Below are 21,252 nucleotides of genomic sequence, written 5' to 3'. Positions count from 1 at the left end.
GTGGACTGTTATTCTTTTAAACAGTATTTAAATGCTGTTTAAAAAAACCCCACAAGGTTATGCTGCTACTGAAAGCTGGATTCTCAACAGAAAGAGCAACTGCTGCAGAGAAGTGCAGCCATGGTTACAAAAATGAACACAAAAGTTGATGCAAAAAGTAATCTCAAAAATGTTTATTAGCATGATTAAAAACACAGGAAGAATGACAGTAAGAAAGGAAGTAACTTAGCATGGAAGAATAGCCATTTCAACAGTTTGTATTCACCAAAGCTTCAACTGATTGGGTAATTTTATTGCCAGATTTCACTTGACTTCTTCAACAAGAGTTTGCATTGTATCAGTTTCATCATTAGCAGAACTATTGCTTTAGTTTGGATCTGACCCCTGTTGCAGGTATGTACAAAAAAATATCCCTCATTACTGCTGGATTGCAGAATGCATTGTTGATTTAAGAGCTGGTAAAAAAAGACAAACTCAACTTAAGAGTCTGTTTAAAAACCAACTTTTCTCCTAATTGCACTACAAAGAAATACATTAGTATTTTGGCCTTTAAACTTCTCACATGGTATTTATTTAGCACGGCAATCCCAAATTCCCTCCCTTTAAGTAACCGTAAATCAAACTCCTCTTTCAGAGGCTGCTTCTTGGGTTAAGTTTCTGGAGATTTACTTCATACGCGCTTACACTGGCTTGAGGACGAAGACAGCATCATCTAGTACATAGTAGTCATTATACATATCACCTTCACATAGGTATGGCAGTCTGGTGAAAGCTTCTATGGCAAAACCAGCTTTACTGAAAACTTCTGGCAGGCTATTCACCTGTTCTTCCCAAGTGTGCCCTTTGATTTCCAAAACTTCTGACGGTTTTTCCCACTTGCCACCTACTGAGAAAATAAAACAGGTTTGTCTAAATGATAAAGAAAACTTTATTGTGTGATGTTTTTTTCTTACACAGAGCATATTACACAGATTGTATTCAATTCCACTTCTAACAGGAGGTTGACAAGCCATTTGTGGAGCTGTTGCAAGATCAGTTCAAGATTTGCCTATTGTTCAGAAGCAGCTCCTTTTTAAGATTACCTTTGTTACATTTTTAACTAGCAATTCCAAGACTTGCTTAAAAGAAGCTTCCACTAGTAAGACTGGTGTTCAGCAGACATGGTCAGACTTTTTAATGAAGATGCTTTCCAGCATTATAAAATTCTTTATATCCACTGCCTGGCCAAAGCTGTCTTCACGTAGTTACAGTAAACAGAGCCAACAAGTTGAAAATGATGATTTGCCGTGAAGCTTCCATCTGTAGACCACCACATTATAATGGCTGGCTACAGAATCTTTGTTCCTCCAGTGGCCATCTACTAGCCGATATGGTAAAGACTGCTTAGGGTCACATGAAATTACAAAGCCAAACATTTGTAGCATGCTGGAAAACGTGCTGTCATTTGTTATACCCAATGAAATAATCTGAAGGATTACAGGTACAGCTCTCAGAAGTCCAAAATTTAAAACTGCTCACTGATTTTCCAAGCGAGGGCACACATAAATAACAAATGTTTTCTGATTTGGTTTGTACCTTTAACTAGTTCACTAAACACAACAGTAAACACCCTTCTAAACAGGAAGTTCTAAATCTTGTGATTCAGATGGTTCTGCAACTCCAAATGTTTCCTAAATTCCTCTTCCTTCAAGCAGAATTATGTCCAGAGAGGTAGAAGAAATGGCATCTTTCAACAAATTAAAAAACGTGCTCATGCTGGCATTACAATGGATTCTGCACAGAGCTGGTAAGACTTTTTTTTTTTAACTTCTTATATTTTCCCATGTAACAACAGTTAGTCAAGATTGAAAAATGTTATGATTTGCAAATAGATATGAAATAAGAGCAGTGAAAAGTTTTACTGAGAATCAAGCTAGTTTCTGCTATCTTCATACAACTGCCAAATTAAACAACTGTTAGCTTTTACTTCCAAAAGCCTGAAATGCACCTGTAACCTAAGATTTCTGGGGCAAATCCTCCTGTGCTTCCCTGCAAAGAACTTCACAGCAGCAGTATGTCAGCATTACAGTGCAGCTGTGCTTGTTCCAGAGGAGCTCAGCAGACAGTATCTACATGAACTGCAGCCATGGAGCTCTGCCCTGCAAAGCCACTGAGACCACCAGAATAACATGGAAAAAGAGCAGGGGATCAACTACAGAAGCATAAGCTACTGCCTTTCACCACACAGGGTGCAAAAGTACACCAACAAATCATACTACAACAATCTTCAGACTGCCATAGCTGCTATGGAACAGTTCTGATGGTGATCTGCCACAGAAGTAGTTTCATTTTATTCCTGCAGAAGTCACAGACACTGAATCTGCTTGGATCTGGTCCATAAAACACTCAGAAAAATTATGAAGGGACAATGCTGACTGTCCACCATGAACAGGCTTATAAATTGTGTATCAGCAGTAGATTAAGAGACTTCAGTTTATTTTTATTCTTAACTTGTTATTTTCTAGGAAGTAGAAAAGGATGTTGTTAAGCAACTACCTTCATTTTCACTGCAGTAATCTCAATTCCATTGGTCGAGTAAAATTAAATAGACGAAAACAATATTTAAATTATGGGTTTCAAGGACTTAGAAAAAATCTGCCAGACCAGTCATATTAAACTTCACATTTCAGTTCCTTTATTAGAATTCTGTTCTCTGATTAACCTTCCTGTTTTCTCTGCACACATTCTTAAACGTCAGAACTAACAAGCAATATTATTATCCTTATAAACCCAGAGTCAATACGTGTGACAAAGTGAAAGAATGTCTAGGAACTATTATAAATTCTAATCAATGTCATGAAGATGCTAAATTATAAATGACTGCATCTATGACATTTCCACTGCCTGCCACTGGCTCTCTCACTTGACTTGGAATAGGAACAGTAGAGAGAGAAAACCTTGCAGAACTACTGCACTGAGCATCTACAGCTATGTCACACTATCCCCCCACCACCCATCAACCCCCAAAACACTCAGGACTAAACCTGAGGTGGAGAACTACACCAGGAATTCTTTTGGTCCTCTCCAGGGCCAAAGGAGACATTCATGGTATTTCAGAAAGATTATTCTTCTCTACACTTTGTCAGAAAAACAGAAATCTAAGCGCATTACCCCCAAGGTAAAGCTGTTAAAATGAACATATGGTCAAGCTGCAGGGATTAGCTAAAAGAAAAGTTTGCTGGAAACAACCTGAAAACTTTCAAGTTCGAAACACAGTTGGTTTTCCTCCTTTTCTCGAATGAGCTATAAGTCTCTTATCTTCTTTTTAGATTGTGCCTTGCTTTTTAACTGTCCCTCACATCACCATTGTTTATTCTCAACAGGTGCTACAGATACCTGCCAAGTCACTGTAACACAACCCAAATTTCAGGAAGCTGACTACTCCATGCACACTGTGTTCCTAACATGTACTTTCTCAGCTTTTGGATGTTCTTCGTTTCCACCTCAAGTTCTGTGGTTTCGCTTTTTAACTAAAAAGCATGAGGATTTGTGTACTCCAGGATGCATAGATCAGCAGAAGTACAAAGTGCATTTATCTGAAAATAACATTTTACTTCAAATCAGTAACCTGACTGTAGATGACAATGCTGTCTATATCTGTGGAGTAGCATTTTCAGATTCAAGTTCACCCCATTCTAAACAAACAGGAGATGGAACAGTACTAACGAAAGCAGGTCAGTTGATCATTCCTTCTTAATGAAGCATTTTAAAAGAAATACATTAGCTTTCCCAAATATTCTCTTCATTTACACTTTCAAGAATGGCATTTAAGATGGAAATATCAACAAAACTGCTAGTAGCATAACTGTATTAAAATACTAACAGTAAAACCATGGAGGGATTCTAAGAATAAGTATTTTAACCTTGTATGCTAATTAGACTGTTGTCATACGATGCAAATGACTCCTGGATTCTATAAAAGAAAGAAGTTTCGCACTTGTGTTATCTAACAATACTCTACATCCTCCTAGATAAAAATTTTAATGGCTATCAGAAAGGAACTACAACAGAAAAATGAGAAGTAGAGAAACTGACACTTAGTGGAAATACATGTAACAGAGTACAGGGTCTCAGAACTGGGAATTCCCTGTGCCAGCTTAAGAAAAAAGGCTTAGTTCTGAGCTTTTGCATCATCTGCCTTCTAGTTAATAAAGCGATGAGACCTCATTATCTACATTTCAGTTTTCCATGCCTAAAACATGGAAAAAAAAACAAACCCCAAACCAACCCAAAACCAAACCCATCAAAAACCCTCAAACCAAACAACAAAACAAACAACATAGCTGGATTATTTTCCCTATATTCCTTCTTTCCTCTAATTGCATTTCTGAACAAATGCCTGTAAGTTTTATTCAGATATCCAGAAAACTGGATTCTATTCTCTGTCTGCCCCAAAGGAAGGGCTCATAATAAAAGTAGCAAGTCTCTACTGTCCTCGCGAACATTCAGGGAAACAAAACAAAAGTGATCACACTAAGTATTTTAGACTGAAAATGAACTTGACAAATATTGAGTGGTGTAAGAGGCTTTTAATTCCTTAGAGGAAGGGTGATGAAATGCAGAAACTGAAGAAAATTATGTGTAACAGAAGAACTGTCCTTTATTCTAACACTTTTAATAAAGGAGCAGAGAAGCAGCACAGCAACAGAAGACTTGGCTTCATCTTCATGATCATCACCTCATCCTTACTGTTTCTATACAGTGCTACCGTATTTACATTTTTAGTCTACAAGGTAGGAAAGTGATTTTTCTAATTTTGTTCATTTTGTAAAACAAAGCAGTTTCATCATCTCCATTAGGAGAATAAAAAGACATTCCTAGATTCCATAACTTTCATGATTAAGTTTCAAAGAGGCAGTTGGTTGAAGTCCATATGCTTCACAGATGTGCAAACTCTGTGTGGCACATACCTGTACTCTCACTAGTAACCACAGTTTTCTTTTTCAGTAAAGTGTCTAAAAGAAAAGGTATCCTGAAGTTAAAATTATCCTGAGAGTATTAATCAGGAAGTTGCAGATTATCTGTTGAGGCTTACTCAAAAAGCAAAACTAGAAACTACCACTGTTAACTCATCAACTCTCTGGATTAGTTTCCACTAAAATGATTTAATGTCAAAGTATTCGTGACCACAGACTGACTTTACTTGTCTAATGAAATTCTATTCACACATCATATTCATACACGGATGAGAGACCTTGGTAAAATTTGAACACATCAGAGACTTAGAAAAAGTTTTATGCTTATAGGAAACAAATGCATCAGAATGGTTAGAAGTTATACAGTTATTGTTGTGGGGGTTGTTTGGGTTGGTTTTTTTTTAAGCTAGAGGAAAATTAGTGTTTAGTTAAAATAAACACCCAAAACTACAACTGGAATCTTTACGTAATAATGAGACTTTGACATGAGAATAAGGACTTCACAGTCCTAAGTGGTATGATATGCTAAAATGGTTCTTTGCTGCAGTGATCACTGTCTAAGAATAAAGACAGGACAGACTTTTTTAGTTTTGTGGTTTTTTTAAATTAGGTGAAATAGTATAGTGGGAAACATTAACTAACCTATTTTCCCCTGAAAAAGGCTTATCTGTGATGCTACTGGTTTACTTTTGAGAACTAGGCAGTGTTTCAGGCACTGTACTCAAAGCAAAATTACTTGCAGCGTCTACTACCAGAAGCTGAAAAAGGCCTTACATGGCTGAAAAGGTCTCTGATTTTCCAATGGTACAAACTGACCTAAGGACTCGTCTCTACAAACTGTCTGACACTGTAAACCAGCAACACCTTTAACTATTCTGCTACCTTAGCAGCTGGCATCTCACATTTTGATTCTTTATTCTCTCTCTTTAGTTAAAACCAAAGCTGCTAAAGAAAAGCAGGAACGAAGACCAAAGAATAGAGAACTGCGTATGTTATCAATTCATTTGCTTTGTCTGTGATTCAGAGCTTCCTCCCCCCCCCTTTTTAAGTATATTGGGCATCCATTTTGTGATTAATTGATTATTTGCTTAAATAAACATTCAGAGCTGTTAAGGCTTTACTTCAGATTTGTACAAAACTAGTAAATGAATTTACATTTCACTAATTTTAACTCATTTATGTTTAACAGTTGGATACAGGATGTCAATTTATGTAAAGGCCACCTCTAGTACACAGCTTCCTTTAGGTTTTAAGTAAATTTTGTTCAACCTTCTGAAAGTAACATGTTTTGCTATTAATTATTTGTTTAAATGCTGCATTCAGGTAAGTCCTAATGAATTTAAAACAAATCTATTTAGAACCTCCATCACCATGTATCCTTGAATAAAAAGTAGAAGCCATACATTTAAATAGCAATTACAGAAGTCATGTATGTTAAGAGATGCAATATTAATGTAATAACCCTTCTACCCGTCAAACTGTAAGTTCTTGAAGTGTTATTTAGTAAGATGCCCAAAGACACATAGAGGGGAAAAATCAGAATTATAAAAGGTAGAAAAAGATGCTTCCTCAACCATACATAGCACTGACCTCAAGTGTTTGAATAACTTGCAGAAAATCACCAGTGGACGAAAAATTTTTCAAGCAATTGCCCAGGAACTTCAAAATCAGAGATACATCCAGCACTGCCAACAGCCTGTGAGTATCTATATACCAATACTGACATTTATGCAGAAAAAGAGGAACTGGTACTTTTTAAGAGTGTATTATTTCCATATCCTCTGGAAATGGACTTTTTAAAGTTGATAAAGGTCTAAAAAAAAAAAAAAGTATTCTGCACTACAAAGACATCATAAAGCATTCTAAATGATCATACATATACATTTATATATATATGATAGCATATACTTTATAGAATGTATGTGTGTACATTTAAAAAATGAAGCTTCCATAAATCTGTATTTGCCAAGAAGAGGTCTCTACAAGTGCCTCTGGACTTTTGGTGAAAAGCATAGAGCTATTAAGAGCCCATTTTTGAAAAATGGTAGCTAGACAGGAACATTACAGAGCTGTTATAAAAACTCTACAACATTCTTCCAGATACTTCTCCTTCCTTCAACATCCACAGCCTAAACTAAATATTCAACATCAGTGGGTAAAGCCACACAACTTCTTTCAGCATTCCAAATTCATGCCAATATGTCTTATATAATGACCATAATTGTGCACATGCCATGTTAAGTTACGAAAAACAAACCCCAACTTTAGAAGTCACGTGTATTTGCAAACAAATGCCTTCAAAATCCTGCCTTGAAAATGTTGCTTCTCTTGAGAAATTGTATACATTCTTTCCTATTCTGACCAAAGGCTCCACTACTTCAAGAAGAAGCCCAAAGAAACATATAACAAATGCATGCTTCTCTATGCGTTTTTACTTCATTATTTCCACCTGGCCCCAATTGTTTCCCTCTGTGATTACCCCTTTAAAGACTTCAAGTCCCTGCTGACATGACCTTGCCCTCGGTTTGAGCATCAGATATAAACATAGTGAAAATAAGGGATATATTTTACTGCCTCTGTGCTCTCTGGAGATTAGGAAAAGCCAAGAGGAAGAGAAACATGCTTTGAATCCCACAGATGCCAAATGACCAAAACCAATTGGATAGAGGGGAGAAAGGAGTTTACTGAAACAATAAAGGAATGGAGTTTCCCTGAAAAAGGAAATTTTGCATTATTTAAAAAGTAAAAAGTTCACAGCAATAATAAAATACTTCTCCATTTTTCCCTTAGGAAGATTTGGAAGATGACACTGTTTATCAGAACAGATGAGCCTGTGCTGCTGTTCAGATTTCTTCAGTATTTCTCACACAGATGAAGAAGGGACAGATAAAGAAGTTAAGCTTCTTCACATACTTCCTTTGCTTTAAAAAGAGGAGACAGGAGACCTTGCAAGGCAGTGTTCTTGATGAGTATTTTCTAAACAGGTCACCAAACCCGAGTGCATTGTGCATTTATGTTATATTTTACTTCCATTTTCCATTCTTTAAGAATAAGAACTATGGGAAAAGACTTCATAAGATAACTGCTGACCTTCCTAAGTTTCCTTTTTCAGTTTAGATTTAATTCTGTGCATTTTTTTCTTTTTATGTAAGTTTACATGTATTCCTTTTATGTGAATTGAGCATTTATGAAAGATGTACAATTGATGGCAACAGAAAATAAACTTGTTTCACAGATGAAATTTTGATTTTAGCCATGTTAATGTGACAGTTATCGACATAACAGATATACAGAACTACAAAACAAGTTACTGAGTCTTAAGAAAAGCTTAAACAGAGCAAAACCTCTGTATTCTGTAGGTAGGCAAGCAGAAATAACAGACAATATAAATGCATGTAATATCATAGTACAGCTCAACTGGAATAGGAGCTTCTTCCCAGGCTATTTAGGAAAGGAAAGTAGCAGTCATAGTGAGAAGGTTGCTCCTGCAGTATTAAAAATCACTTGCTAGACAGACAATCCTCATCTTCCACTCCTACCAAGCAAAGTCAGGATTACCTGGAGCACAAAGTTTTGCCTTTACATGCCTGTTCAACATGGAGGCAAGCATGAACACAGAAGTAGACTAGCTATCCAAGGCAGTACACTAAGTGTATTTTTTTAAAAGTACCTATTCTTTTAGAAGTTACTATGTAGCCAATTCACAAATCAGCACTTTAACAAGCAATCTTTTAGTATCAGGCATTCTCCCTACATAAAAACAGCTGCATCTTTTATCACCATTTAAATAAAGCAAAGCTTTGTTTAACAGATGAAACGGTATTTCTCACTTCAGTGAGACGAGCACTAACAACTGAGACAAAACAAGGGTCCACCTAGCACAGTACTGTTTATAGCTCAATTTAGTAGCAAGGAAGATGGAAAATCCACCTTTGTCTTCTTATCCCTGTCAGCAATCACAAGGAATTAATGTGTTCAACAGGAAAACTGCACAATCACAGGTAGCTAGTGTTTACTCCTTCTGAAGTATGGAGCCTCTGAAATTTTTATTTTAGAGAAATTTAAACCAGTCTAGTCACATACTGTCTAATAATGCCTTTATAGAAATATGGTGTCTGTATTAGGAAATACAATGGATTTTTTATGACCCTATGGGACACCTATTAAAAATATAAAGTTATATTTAATAGATGTTCTTATGTGACTAGCCTAACACCTTACGATTCATCTGGCTTACTTACCAAATCTAGACATGTGCAAAATTGCATTATTTTTTGTTATGTTGAAAATAAAACTCTGTAAAACCCCAGAAAGAATTTATGATTAAGCTACTTCGTCTGGACTCTAGGTGTCACTGTAACTCCAGAAACGGTAAGCACAGAAATGTATTTCAATCTCCTCCTCCACCTTGCTTTGTTCTCTTAAACCAAGTTTTATGTTATTCACATAAACAGTTTCCACAATCACCCTCCCATTACGTTACATGCAATAACCCAAATATCTTGTTTTGATCAAAATTGTGTCTCCATTTTTAGGAGCTGTTCTATACACTGAGCAAACATCTTACTTGCCTCATCTCTTCTCTATTTGTTTCCCACCTAAAATTCAGAAGTTTCTCTAGGCGAGTCCAAACTGGTTTTAATTAGCTTCTACAAGAAGCTGAGCCATTAAATGTTCTCCTCTTTGAATGTTGCAAGTATATATTTTTGTCAAATATAAACCATATGTACATATCTAATACTTTTTAAAATGCATCATCTTTTAGAACAGCTAAATGAAAATAATGAAATTCTAAAATCAATTATTTATCATGAAGACGAGCAGTTCATTATTTCTTTAGGCTACAGTTAAACAGATAAGTAGGAAAGCTTCAGTGAAATGACAGTAACTTTTGTGTGTGTTAATTTGCATTGTCTAAAGTTTATATGGGGTCCATATCCGTAATAGTGTAAAACAATAACTGAGTATGTTAAGTTTCAGAACTTATTACGGAAACAAAGCTGCATTGAGGAAAGTGACTAATCTCCTGTAAGTCCCCACCACTTTATGACTTAGGTTTACAAGACTTCTTACAACAGATTTCAACTTTCAACAAGTAAGAATGACTGAGTTCAAGAATCACAGAGTAGATTTCTAGTCCCTTGGGATTTATAAATTTAATTATTGTTCTCCTCCAAGTACCTTGTGGGAGATTAATGATGAGCAATATAAGTGGACTTCAGAGTAGTTTCTTCCTTAATTCATCTACCACCTGTTGAACCAGAATTGCATGTGGTCTGTCACATGGTTACCCAACAACAGGCAGAAAAGTAGATGTCAAGTCCAATAGAGATTGCAAAACACAATGGCACATAGTTTTGAAGGTACACAAACAAAAAAGCCACTCAAATAGTTTCCCAATTTCTGCTTCCAGTATGCTAATGAAAACTAGAAAGACACTGCTGTTATTATTTGGAACTTTAAGGAATTTTTAGAAGAGGAAGCTGTATTGTTCCACATTATAGGAACAATAAGTTGTAATCAAATACACTTGAAATCCCGCACAGACACATAAGTCAACCTCCCCCATCTCATTTAAGACATGCTACTTTTCAGAACAGTTACAAAATTATTTGCTCAAACACTGCATTTTAAGCAATTCTTCACCTGAGGGAATTTTTTTACACTTAAAATTAATTTTTATTACATTTCATTACACTGATTGCCAGAATGTTCAGGCTGTCAGTTGTGTATTTGCTGGAGCTACATGCCTATCCACAGACAAGTCTTAATACTCAAGGACAGCCAGTATCCCAATGATGACTGATGAACACCAGCCTCCTCGAATTCAAACCAGCTTTAGGGTGCCTCAACATGAATCCACACTCATAGGCATGTAAAAAAAGAATTTCCACTCTCTTTTGAAGTTTAATCATAGGGACAGATTAACCCAAAAATCTCTCATGTATTTCTTCAAAATGCAACTAGGGGAAATAATGGGGGATTAGCACTGAATTTTAAATTTCAGTTACTGATACAAACATAAACAGTGCTTCGTACTTTGTATCAGTAGGGGTCTGTATTCTACTTTGAGAGCTCATGCTGGAAAGTGAACATTATCTCCCTGTGAATTTTTAGGTGCAGTTCATCTGAAACAGTTTGACCTGAACTGCTCTATCCAACATTACAGGCAGTTCTGATGGCTTTGCTCAGGTGGTCACTACAGACAACTGGGGTGACCCATATGGCAGCAGCAGAAGGCTCTAATCAGAGATCTGTTTTCCCATGTTGCTCCAACACACCTCAAAGGTGGCAAACCACAGAACAGGATATGTGACTTCAATATTTGAGCTTTTTGTTGGTGTCAACAACGTACGTTTGGGAATTAACAAAACAGCTTACATCATATGTCCTATTTACCTATGATTTACTTCTGAATGTGCCCTGTACAAGTTATTTGTAAAAAACAAATACAAACATGCCAATTAAGCATTTAATTTGGGATACGGTAACCTACAAATGTTTTCTTTACCTGCCTAAATAGCTATTAATCTGTGCACTTACCATTTTCCACATATGGGTGAAATGGCAGAACTAATGCTAGAATGACTCTGCCTCTAGTTGGCTCCAGTACACTTCTAATATCTTTTAATACAGTCAGTGGTTGATCACAGCGATCCAGCAAATTCAAACAGCTGATGACATCATACTGAAATCCTGTGTTTTGCCATTCATTTATACCAAGCACTCTACAAGGAGAAAGATACAGTCTGTTAAACACAAGTTGAGTTCAAAGAGAGCCACTGAACACAAAAATTCCCTATGAATGTGTTTACAGTGCAGGTAAGGTCAGCCACCTAGGCAATGTGAAGAGACAGATACGATGCTTCTGGTCTCTCAGAAAAGAAAACTAAATCAACAAAAGTGGGCATGGCTACATATATAGCCGTAAGAACCTGTGTATCGCCTTACAACCACCAGGCAATAAAGGAAACAAAACCCAAAACCCCAGGTATTAGAAGGAAGAAAAAAAAAAAGTACTGTCCTAGAATAAAACTGAAAATAACTTCTCAAGAAACAACAATGCTGAAATATGATGAATGGCTTGCTGCAGTCTATCCACTCTGCTTTGCCAGTGTGAAAACCCAGACTGGAAATTAGCCATTATGTTTCCTCTCAAAAAACAGGTTAAAGAAAAGAAATCCAGTTCCTTCATTCTTTGGGTTGAAGTCTAGGGATAAAGTGTCTGAAATACTAGCCATTACTCAACAAGACTGGATCTGCTGTCTGCAAAAACCTGCAGGAGCTGTGATGAATGCATGAACAAAGTTCTGGAAGTGCCCACGGTTTAGTTACTAAATGTTATTCCATCTAACAGCAGGAGCTAAGCAGAGCAAGAATAAAAGGATCTTTACATAGATGTCTACATTTTAGGACTAGATAGACAGAGATTACTGAGGTATCCCTATTATCAAAATTAGTTTGCTTTCTCTGCAGTACCTGTCTTCCTTTTCCAATTCTGGACTGTTCACTTAGGCTGGTTTGCCTGATTTTCATCTTCCTGACTCCCTTGATTAAAGCAATTTATGCAAGCTATGAAGAAAGAGACTTCAAAACGGTTGCTGCCTATTTTCTCTTAGAATCATAGTCTTAAGTAATTGCAGGGAACTTCTGTGTAACAAAAGCCCTGATAAGAAGGAACATCAGATGTGTTTGTTTTCCTGCTTTTGTACAGGTTAAACTTTTCCATAAGGACTAAGCAACACAGGAATTGTCTGAAAATAGTGTGAATATTCATTAAATACTACAAATAGATTACTCTGATGTAATGTCCAATAAAAAGGATGTAGGAAGTATTCAGTACAATACCTGTATTTCTTCTTCTGAAGCTGCCATATCATTGTTTCAGACAATTCAGTGGCATAGATTTCTTCAAAATGAGGACTCATGACTTTAGTGACTTCTCCATCCCCAGCCCCTAAATCAAGAAGCCTGTGGGATTTCCATTCTGGATTTATTTTAAGCAGTCTTTGAAATTGTTCTGGAGAAAACACAAACATTGAGCCCCTTCCCAGCAGCCTGAAATGTAAAAACAAGAAATGACCCATTTCGTAGGAACTTTTAACAGGAAGAACAATGAAGTAATTTAGAATGTGCTTTGGCAGCAACCAGTTACATACATTGTAGTAGGCAAGGTCACTGCTCAGATAAATTCTAAATCCAGTTCAACTTGCCTTGCACTTGTCAGAGATCAAATACATAGCCACATGCAGTTACAGTGGTTAACGCTTCAGAAGGAATTTGATTAGGTGAGGAAGGGTTCACGGGGTGCAGCTTGAGAAAACGATCAGATCAGAAGGAAAAAAAAAAAGGAGGAGGGGAGAAAGAGTGCAAAAGATAAAGGCTGGACCTTATTTGTCATGTTTGCAGATTTGGATCTCTGCCACCCACCTTAGGAAAATAATAATAATAATAATAAATGAAATAACAGGAAATAAAATGGCTGCAACACAGAAGTGGGCACAATGAATGAGGAATAGGATATGTAACTAGGAGAGAAGCCAGGAAACAGATTTAAAGAAGGGACGGAGCTAACGCTGCTGGGGTAACAAAAGGGTGTATTTTTTTTTTTTTAATTGTATGTTACAATGGCTTTTGCTGCTGTCTGCAGATCCTGCATTCAACATGAAGAGCTGTGGAACAGAAAATGGGGAACTCATTAAGGAATTGGGTACAAGTGACAGTTGGATTCCTTATAGATCAAGTCAATAACATACCTGCCTGTAACTGTTTGAAGACTACACAGTGACAGATTTCAGCTGTCATAACAGAATTCAGAAGATGAAACAGTTAAGAGAATAAGCAGAAGAAAAAGAACCAGTCAGTAATAGTCTGAAAGCAGATAAATACCTTGGATAGCAGGTTAAACAAAGACAATGAACATAAATCTTTTCTGTCCAAGGGGGAAAAAAAATGGTAAACAAAGATAAAAATAATCAGACAATAAAAATACATGAAAAGGAGGGGGCCAAGGAAAGACTGACTGTATTGAAGCACAAAGAAACAAACAAACAAAAAGGATAGAGTATACAAAGTCATGCAGAAGAAACTAAAGCAGGATAATAAATGTATAAAAGTAAACAGAACACAGACAATTTAAGTAGAGCCCCCTTGCAGTACACTTGAGTCAGTCCACACTGGTAATTGGCTCATAGCTATTATTCCTAACAGCACGATGAGGTGGTATTCAAAGCACTGGAGGGCCTTTGAAAAAAAAGAAAAAAAAAAGAAAAGAGGAAGAGAAAGGAAGAAGATGAGACCAAAGAAACCTTTATATAAAGCTACAAGTAACTAAGAACACCACAGGGAAGCTCATCAAGTCATCTGGTTAGAAAATAAGGAAAAAGATTATTTTTCTAGCCTTGGTAGGCAGCTACTATACTCGGACTGTACAGAAGCATGTAGTAGACGCAGAGATGGGGATGGTGGAAAAATCAGGTAGATGTAACAAAATGCATTCTTCATAAGGTCAAAACTGACAAGCTGTTAAAAATATGTCTGAATGGGGTGACGAGCAAAACAAGGCACTGACTCTTTTGGAAAAAATACTGAAGTCCTTGCAATCTGCTACCACCCACTGCAGCCACACAAGAGGGAGATGCAGTAAGACCACGAAAATAGTGTTTTATAAACTCTTTCCCTGCATTCCTAATGTTTCACCAGTCAAACATGCTGTGTCAGAAGTTACCTCTTCAAGTACAGCTAACAGACAAGTGGAGGTGAAATTAAGTGCTACAGAGCAAGACAGAACTCTGTTCCAAATTTGTGTTACCAGCCAACTTCATAGAATCATAGAATAGTTAGGGTTGGAAAGGACCTTAAGGTTATTTAGTTCCAACCCCCGTGCTGCGGACAGGGATAGCACACACTAAACCATGTCACACTTCCGCACTATTTAGTGATCTGCCTATGTGTGCAGTGGGGGTGAACACTCAATGGTAGAAATAGTTTTAGATGCAATACAGAATTGAGTACAGCCAGCTTCAACAAGGACAATCACAACAATAACTGATACAGATATGGCTGTAGGTAAAGGGCAAGTTTTTGGGCAGGGAGAAAACAGAGGGAAGAAACACAAAGAGAACACTGTTATTCAGAAGGAAATTAATATAACTGCTATAAAATACAATTAGAGTTCTCCAGGTGTCTCTTATTAATTGCAATTACCTCCTCTGTCCTCCCATACAGGAAATGGTGTTCTTCAGTTAAGAGGGCTGGGCACAAAGAGCACAGTAGGGAATTTCAGATCTGTTAGACTAGCAAAGGGAAAACTACAAATTTAAAAGCTGACAGACAAGGGGTATGGCTGAACACTTGAAAACTCTAAATCCAAACTGTATTTATGTTATCTAAGATTGACTTTTCACTTACCCATTGATAGATGTTCTAGACATAAAGAGGCTAAAAATTGAGGACACAAAAGAGTGATAGAGCTGAATAAACAGCCAGCCTGATTTCTCAATGCTGTTGTTTAAGAAGATTTGTGTTCCTTGGTCAAGGTAACTCTGGACAAAAATAGGCTGAAGGGATTCAGACAACTGTTCTGTGTTGCAGACATACCACTAGAGAAAGAAATAAAGGATCATTAAAAAATTCAGCAATATAAAACCAGAAGTACTTAAACTGAATACAGAAAAGGCTGTTATCAATTTCTGTAAACATAAAAATTGAGGTTTTCCTACAGACTTTTCAACAAGCTTCAGGATTAATTTCACTTAGATTTGAACTGTAATCAAGCAAGGATCAATTGCTTTCTAAGAAATAATACTTTTAGATTTTGTCTTAATTATTACCCTGCACTTTGAGGAATTCTACAAAGTAAATTCCCCAGGAGGCATATGCAGGTCCTCTATGCAACCTCACCACACTGACAAAATAGTATTAAGTGGGATAACATTATTTTCTATCTTCCCACTCATTCTCACATTTGCCCTAGGCATCCCCTGAAACCCAATCAGCAAGTGCATTTGCAGTATTTTTCCAGGAAAGGAGAGAGAGAATCCAATCAATACTTTTGAGCAGAGCTTGCCTATGTGAACTATGTTTCTTCACTTACCAGTACCAAAGGGCAGGTCATTATGTCTATGACCTGCTGCCTCCCAGCATCTCTACTAAAAAACAGGAGCAGTTTCCCACATGTAGGAATTCATCAGTACCAGCTGAAAGGCACTTCTACACTTCATATTGGTAAAATCTAAAGCCCAAGGTAGAATGGATCAATGATTTTCTATTTGGGAAAGTAATAAAACGTAAAATATTCTACTATTTTACTATCCCCATGTAAGGCATACCTGAACTCCTTTAAAAGCTGTTTTACATTACTTAAATGCAGAATAAAAAACCTGTGCAAAACAAGGCAAACATAAATCCTGAAATTTTAGGACTCTCATGGCCACCTTCTGCACCTCCAGCAAATACCTGTAATGCTGCAGCATTCTAGAACGTCAGCACTGACAATAAACTTCCAAAGGTTATTCACTGCTAGGGTGCAATGCCAAGCTAAAAACCCCTCCGCTCAATATGCGGAAGTTACAAAAAAAACCTTTAAATATAATTTTAATTCAGAAGGTTGCTCTTATTTTTCACTCTCCTACACTTATGCAGTTATTGTCGGCCCTGCAAGAATCTCTAATGTCATTGTGTCTGTTTTCTAATATCAAGAGTTATTCCCCCCAGCTAACACTCTCTTCCCCCTTACTTCTTGCAATAATGTTCCTTAATCTGGCTGCATATGTTTATTGTGCAGATAGGGAGTTACAAGTATCTTAAAGAGATTTTGAGAGTTTTAACAGAATCTTGTAAAAATGCACGTGGAAGGACAGCAAATGGTCAGCTGGGGTAACTCCCCAATGTCTTAACATCTAAGATTGTATCTATAGCCATATAATGCAAAAGGTGTGCTCATATCCTGATCCCTTCACATCTGTTGTACCTTGTTGGAACAGTCACTTAGTGCATGTTTATACAGTGTTCAGCACAATGAGACTTCCAGGCTCTACTGTAAAATAAATAATAATGAGACAAGATTCTTATTCCAGCATCCTGCTGCTTCACAATAATAGTGCCAGCAAGCAGAGGGGAGCAGACAGCTGCATGAAGATCATTATGCCAGATTCATAAACAGGGGTTCCATCAAACACTGACCCAAAGCAGCAAGGGATGTCAAGAGCCTCCAGCCAAGGAGCAAATATAAGCCGGCTCAGGTTTACTTTGAAAACCACTTGTGTAATGGGCACATTTCCAGCAGAATCAGGCTCTTAACTGTACTTTCAAACACACTTGCAGGCAGCAGAAGTACATGATTCTTTCGTCTAAAAACCAGATCTTGAGCAAGTTTGTGCCACATGATGGAGCATGGCACAGAGAGCCCCGAGACTGCCGATTTACCAGTTTAGGTCTTTTCTCACTGCAGCACAGTGCTAGTTAAATGAATCAGCATAGTCGAGTGATTCCCAAAAGGAATCCCTAGTGAGTTGTGAAAAACCACTAAAGCAGCAGCCTGTGTACTTTGTCCATCCATCTTCAGAAGCCAATTTCAGGAGCCTGGCAGAAGTGAACAAACCCAATGAGCAGACTGGGCTGTGTGTCTGGTTCATTTATCCAGACTGGACATGTCTAGAGCGGCTCAGATGCCTTTTTCCATGTGTTGCCATTTTCAATCCAGAAAAAAAGTATCCAATTATCGAAGCTTTGGGAAACACAGGCTTTGTTCCATAAGCAATATGATGCCATATACACTGTACCTCAGCTCATACACCTTGGTTCTGCACTCAACTGTCACCTGTAGTTCCAGCATCTGGCCATGGAAATCAACAGTCCTACAGTTCTTGTCTTTAAGACTTCTAAATATTGATATATATTGACATAACTATTGGCAGAATGATGATGGTAACAACTGTGAGAAGAAAAATTTGTTTCCAGAAATGAGGAATTGTTCATAGAACTCCTCTAATTTCTTCCACATGGTTAATCTTGCCAATAAGGTTTACTGGCAACTACCTAGATAACACTAGTAAATAACAGAAATGATAGCAAATTACAGAAGGGGAAAAAAAAACCACCAAACAACAAAACCAAGCAAAACAAACCAAAGGCAACACAGGATAAAACCAATCCAAATTTCAAATGACAAAACTGGTGAAAAACACCTTAATTCTGGAATCACTTTTTCAGAACAGGAACTACTTTTGTTTTTCTTCATGTACAATACATGAAGAGCCCTTTTCAGGACACAAGTTTCATGACAGGAATGAACATCTTGCAGCACAACAGCAGAAAAACTACAGCACAAAAATCTGAAAAGATATGTTAAGACCTTGTTTATAGTAAAAATTATAATTATTGACGACTCGTGCCTAGCATTAGTGAAAGGAAGAAAATGTTCTTTTAGATAATTTACATAAAACTAATGAAGTCAGTAAAACTGCAGTCAAAGTACCTGGGGCCTCAACAAGCAATCCTTACTTATGAGTAACCCCACAAACTCTGTAACCATAAATCTTATTAAACTTCCTAAATAATACATACTTTATGTTTAAAATCTAGATCCAATAAATGAGAAATTGAAATTATTCAATGCAGACCATCTACCAGCAGATGACATAATCATCTCCGTAACACATTTCCTTGGCTTTGTCTTTCTAGTACAATTTTTCACAACACAAAGACTTTCAGGTTTTCTTTGTTCACCAGAAGGAAGTTTTTTTCTGTAAACCTGAATTCTGCTTCTCTTTGTACTTATGCATTGAGTGATCCAAACTGCAAACCATATTCATTAAACCCAATACATTCACTCCGTAGCAAGATTCTGGGTGTCAGTGCCCACCCAGAGCACTAAAGACACTTCAGTAACAGACGAGCTTGGAGAATTACAGTGCATAATTATGTTCTACCTTAGAAGCAGTCTTCAAGTATTTACGCTACATCATCTTCATTAGCTCAGCTCTGTATATTTTACTTAGAATAAGTTAGTATATTCCTTCAACACTGAGAGGTTTTATTAGCCATTCTGAATACCTGCCAGATTTTCAGCAGCATTTTGGTAAAATATAGTGCAGATCCGAACATATTACAAATGCAATTGTACTGCAAGGGTATAGCCCCTCATTTCCCACAAAGTACTGATACACGTGCCTGTGCTGCTCAAGTATAGCACTAACCTTTTATTGCAGTCATATCACATTGCAAACTCATTTCCAGCTTGCCATCTATTACTGTTCCAAGACCTCCGCGAGCTTCACAGTTTCCCAGTTGCTCACTTTTTCCTGTTTTCCTCTAGTATTAATTAAAAGCGTCTCTGTGATTACAAACCCATCCCATTCAACACCACCTGCAAACTTCACTCAAGTGCACTCACAGAGCCCACCTGGCAGACTGTTTACATCTCTCAGGGGCAGCCCTGACACCCAACCCGACGCCTCACCTGAGTAAGGGGACACAGCGCTGGCTTCCCACACCGCCGTTACCGCCGGGCTCCGAAAAACCCCCGCGGCGAGCACCCCAGCCCACGGCAGCTCCAGCTCCTCTCCTCTCCTCACAGCAGGCTCCCGGACGCATTTCACACGTCAACTTTCTCACCGGCACGACGGAGCTGTTCCCTCTCTTTGTCTGGCGCTGCCCGGCCCGGTGCCCCCTCAGCCTGCCCGAGGGTACCCCGCTCTTCCCGCGCCGCTCCCGCTGCGGCTGGTACCTTAGGACGCCCCGGAGAACGATGACTCCCCCCACGCCCCCCTCCCGCTGTCCCTAGCGGAGCTCCCCGGGAGGGTGGGGGGAGGCCGCCGTGCCCGCCCGGGAGCCCCCCTTCCAGCCCCACCAGGAACAGGCAGAGGGGGAGAGGCGAGAAGGGAAGAACAGCTGCCTTGGGGCTGTACCTGGTGGTTCTCTCTGGCGCCCGGGGCTGGGTGGCTGTGGCTGCCCATCATATTCACGTAGATGGACCTGGATAAAGGGCTCCTCAGGTACCTGGCAGGGCCAGCCCACATCTTCCTCCTCAGCACCCACAGGAACAGGGTGTAGCAGCCCAGCCAGATCAGCCACAGTCTCATCGGGGAAGGGGCGCGGAATCACCCGCTGCCACCGCCTCCCCTTTCCATGGCAGCGGCGGCGCCGGCAGCACACAGCCAGCCCGGCGCGGCTCCGCTCCGGGGCCCGCACACACGCTCAGGCCGGAACGCGCGGCTCCGCGGCAGAGGGGGCCAGCCGGACGCCTTCGCTGCGACACGCCGCGGCCTGGCGCGCACCCGCTCCCTCCCTTTCTCTCGCCAATCACAGTGCGGGCGGGGCCGTGGCGCGCTGCGTTCAACCCGGAGCGGGGCAGGCTCCGTGCAGCCTGTCCGTACCGCCCCTTCCCGCCGCTCCTTCCCCATGCACCGGTCACCGGCGGCGGCCGACCCTCTCCCCCTCCCACACGGCTCACGCCGCCTCCCTCAGGAGCGCACGTGCTTGGCACCGCCCTGTCACCCGGTGCTGCGCGTGCGCAGAGCGGCCTTGGCGGGGTTGAGGGCAGCTGAGGGAAAGTGGGCCGGGCCTTAACCGGGAGGGAAGCTGCCCAGGTACTGCCGTGAGGAGTCCCTGGAATGAGAACCAGCCGTTAATTACGGTTCAGACCTTGGGACCGAGTTCAGTTCTTGGCTAGCATAGCAGTAAATGCTGAAAGATGGAAGTGGGGCTTTGCACAAAGCTGTGCTTGGCTTCCCTCAGCTCCAGGTTCTTCCTGTACAGAGGAACGTGAGGTCGATAAGCATGGAGGTGATGATATTCCATAAAAAAAACCAAAAACCAAACCAAACCACAAGCATTTAAAGATAAATCAGGTCATTACATGGTTTGCTCTTCAAAAGGAACTTGTGTTTTCAGATGGAAGACCACAGCTGCTTGATACACGAAACTCAATGTCCTCATACATCTCAGTTTTTCCTCTAAGTAACTATTTTGAAGTGGCTCAGAGTAAACTTTATGCTCACGTGGAACTTGTGCAACGTTTTGTTTTACAAAGCTGTTTTTACAAAACACAGCCTGGTCCCAGCAGCACAAGCACGGGTCACTGCACACTAGGATCTAAGGCCCTTGATCCATGAAATTTTTTCTGGACACTGGCATATGCATGTAGAGGGAGGAGAGGTCATTGTGTAGGCAAGAGAACAAGAACTTGAGAGACTCCTGCACCCTGTTTCTGTGCATGGGGATGCAATGGGGCATGGTGGAGACCAGTGGATAAAAATGCATCTTTGATGCAACTGGGACCCTATGGAGAAAGTGG

At 39.2% G+C, this 21,252-nt stretch overlaps 2 protein-coding genes across 4 annotated transcripts; one reads left to right on the top strand and one right to left on the bottom strand.

Moving 5' to 3' along the window:
* Positions 1-321: 321 nt before the first annotated feature.
* METTL9 (methyltransferase 9, His-X-His N1(pi)-histidine) lies at positions 322-20,190 on the bottom strand. 2 transcript variants are annotated; one of them, XM_061473187.1, is made up of 5 exons: positions 19,865-20,190; positions 15,366-15,556; positions 12,804-13,013; positions 11,499-11,683; positions 322-886 (listed from the first exon to the last, which is right to left on the bottom strand). In XM_061473187.1, exons 1-5 carry the CDS (start codon positions 20,036-20,038, stop codon positions 681-683), a joined length of 966 nt encoding a protein of 321 aa, XP_061329171.1. In that variant the 5' UTR covers positions 20,039-20,190; the 3' UTR covers positions 322-680. The 2 variants fall into 2 exon arrangements, with proteins under 2 accessions (XP_061329171.1, XP_061329172.1); XM_061473188.1 differs by having other exon boundaries at positions 322-883.
* IGSF6 (immunoglobulin superfamily member 6) lies at positions 1,650-8,768 on the top strand. 2 transcript variants are annotated; one of them, XM_061473189.1, is made up of 6 exons: positions 1,650-1,786; positions 3,363-3,713; positions 4,663-4,772; positions 5,886-5,942; positions 6,570-6,653; positions 7,746-8,761. In XM_061473189.1, exons 1-6 carry the CDS (start codon positions 1,699-1,701, stop codon positions 7,782-7,784), a joined length of 729 nt encoding a protein of 242 aa, XP_061329173.1. In that variant the 5' UTR covers positions 1,650-1,698; the 3' UTR covers positions 7,785-8,761. The 2 variants fall into 2 exon arrangements, with proteins under 2 accessions (XP_061329173.1, XP_061329174.1); XM_061473190.1 differs by lacking the exons at positions 5,886-5,942; positions 6,570-6,653 and having other exon boundaries at positions 1,697-1,786; positions 7,746-8,768.
* Positions 20,191-21,252: the final 1,062 nt, after the last annotated feature.

This window comes from Pezoporus flaviventris, unplaced genomic scaffold (genome assembly GCF_033815535.1).
Source record: "Pezoporus flaviventris isolate CSIRO_AGI_PZ_B2104156 unplaced genomic scaffold, CSIRO_AGI_Pfla_v1 ptg000078l, whole genome shotgun sequence".
NCBI classification, from domain to species: domain Eukaryota; kingdom Metazoa; phylum Chordata; class Aves; order Psittaciformes; family Psittacidae; genus Pezoporus; species Pezoporus flaviventris.
The sequence above is the reverse complement of the archived record's forward strand: the minus strand, read 5'-3'. Positions and strand labels throughout refer to the sequence as shown.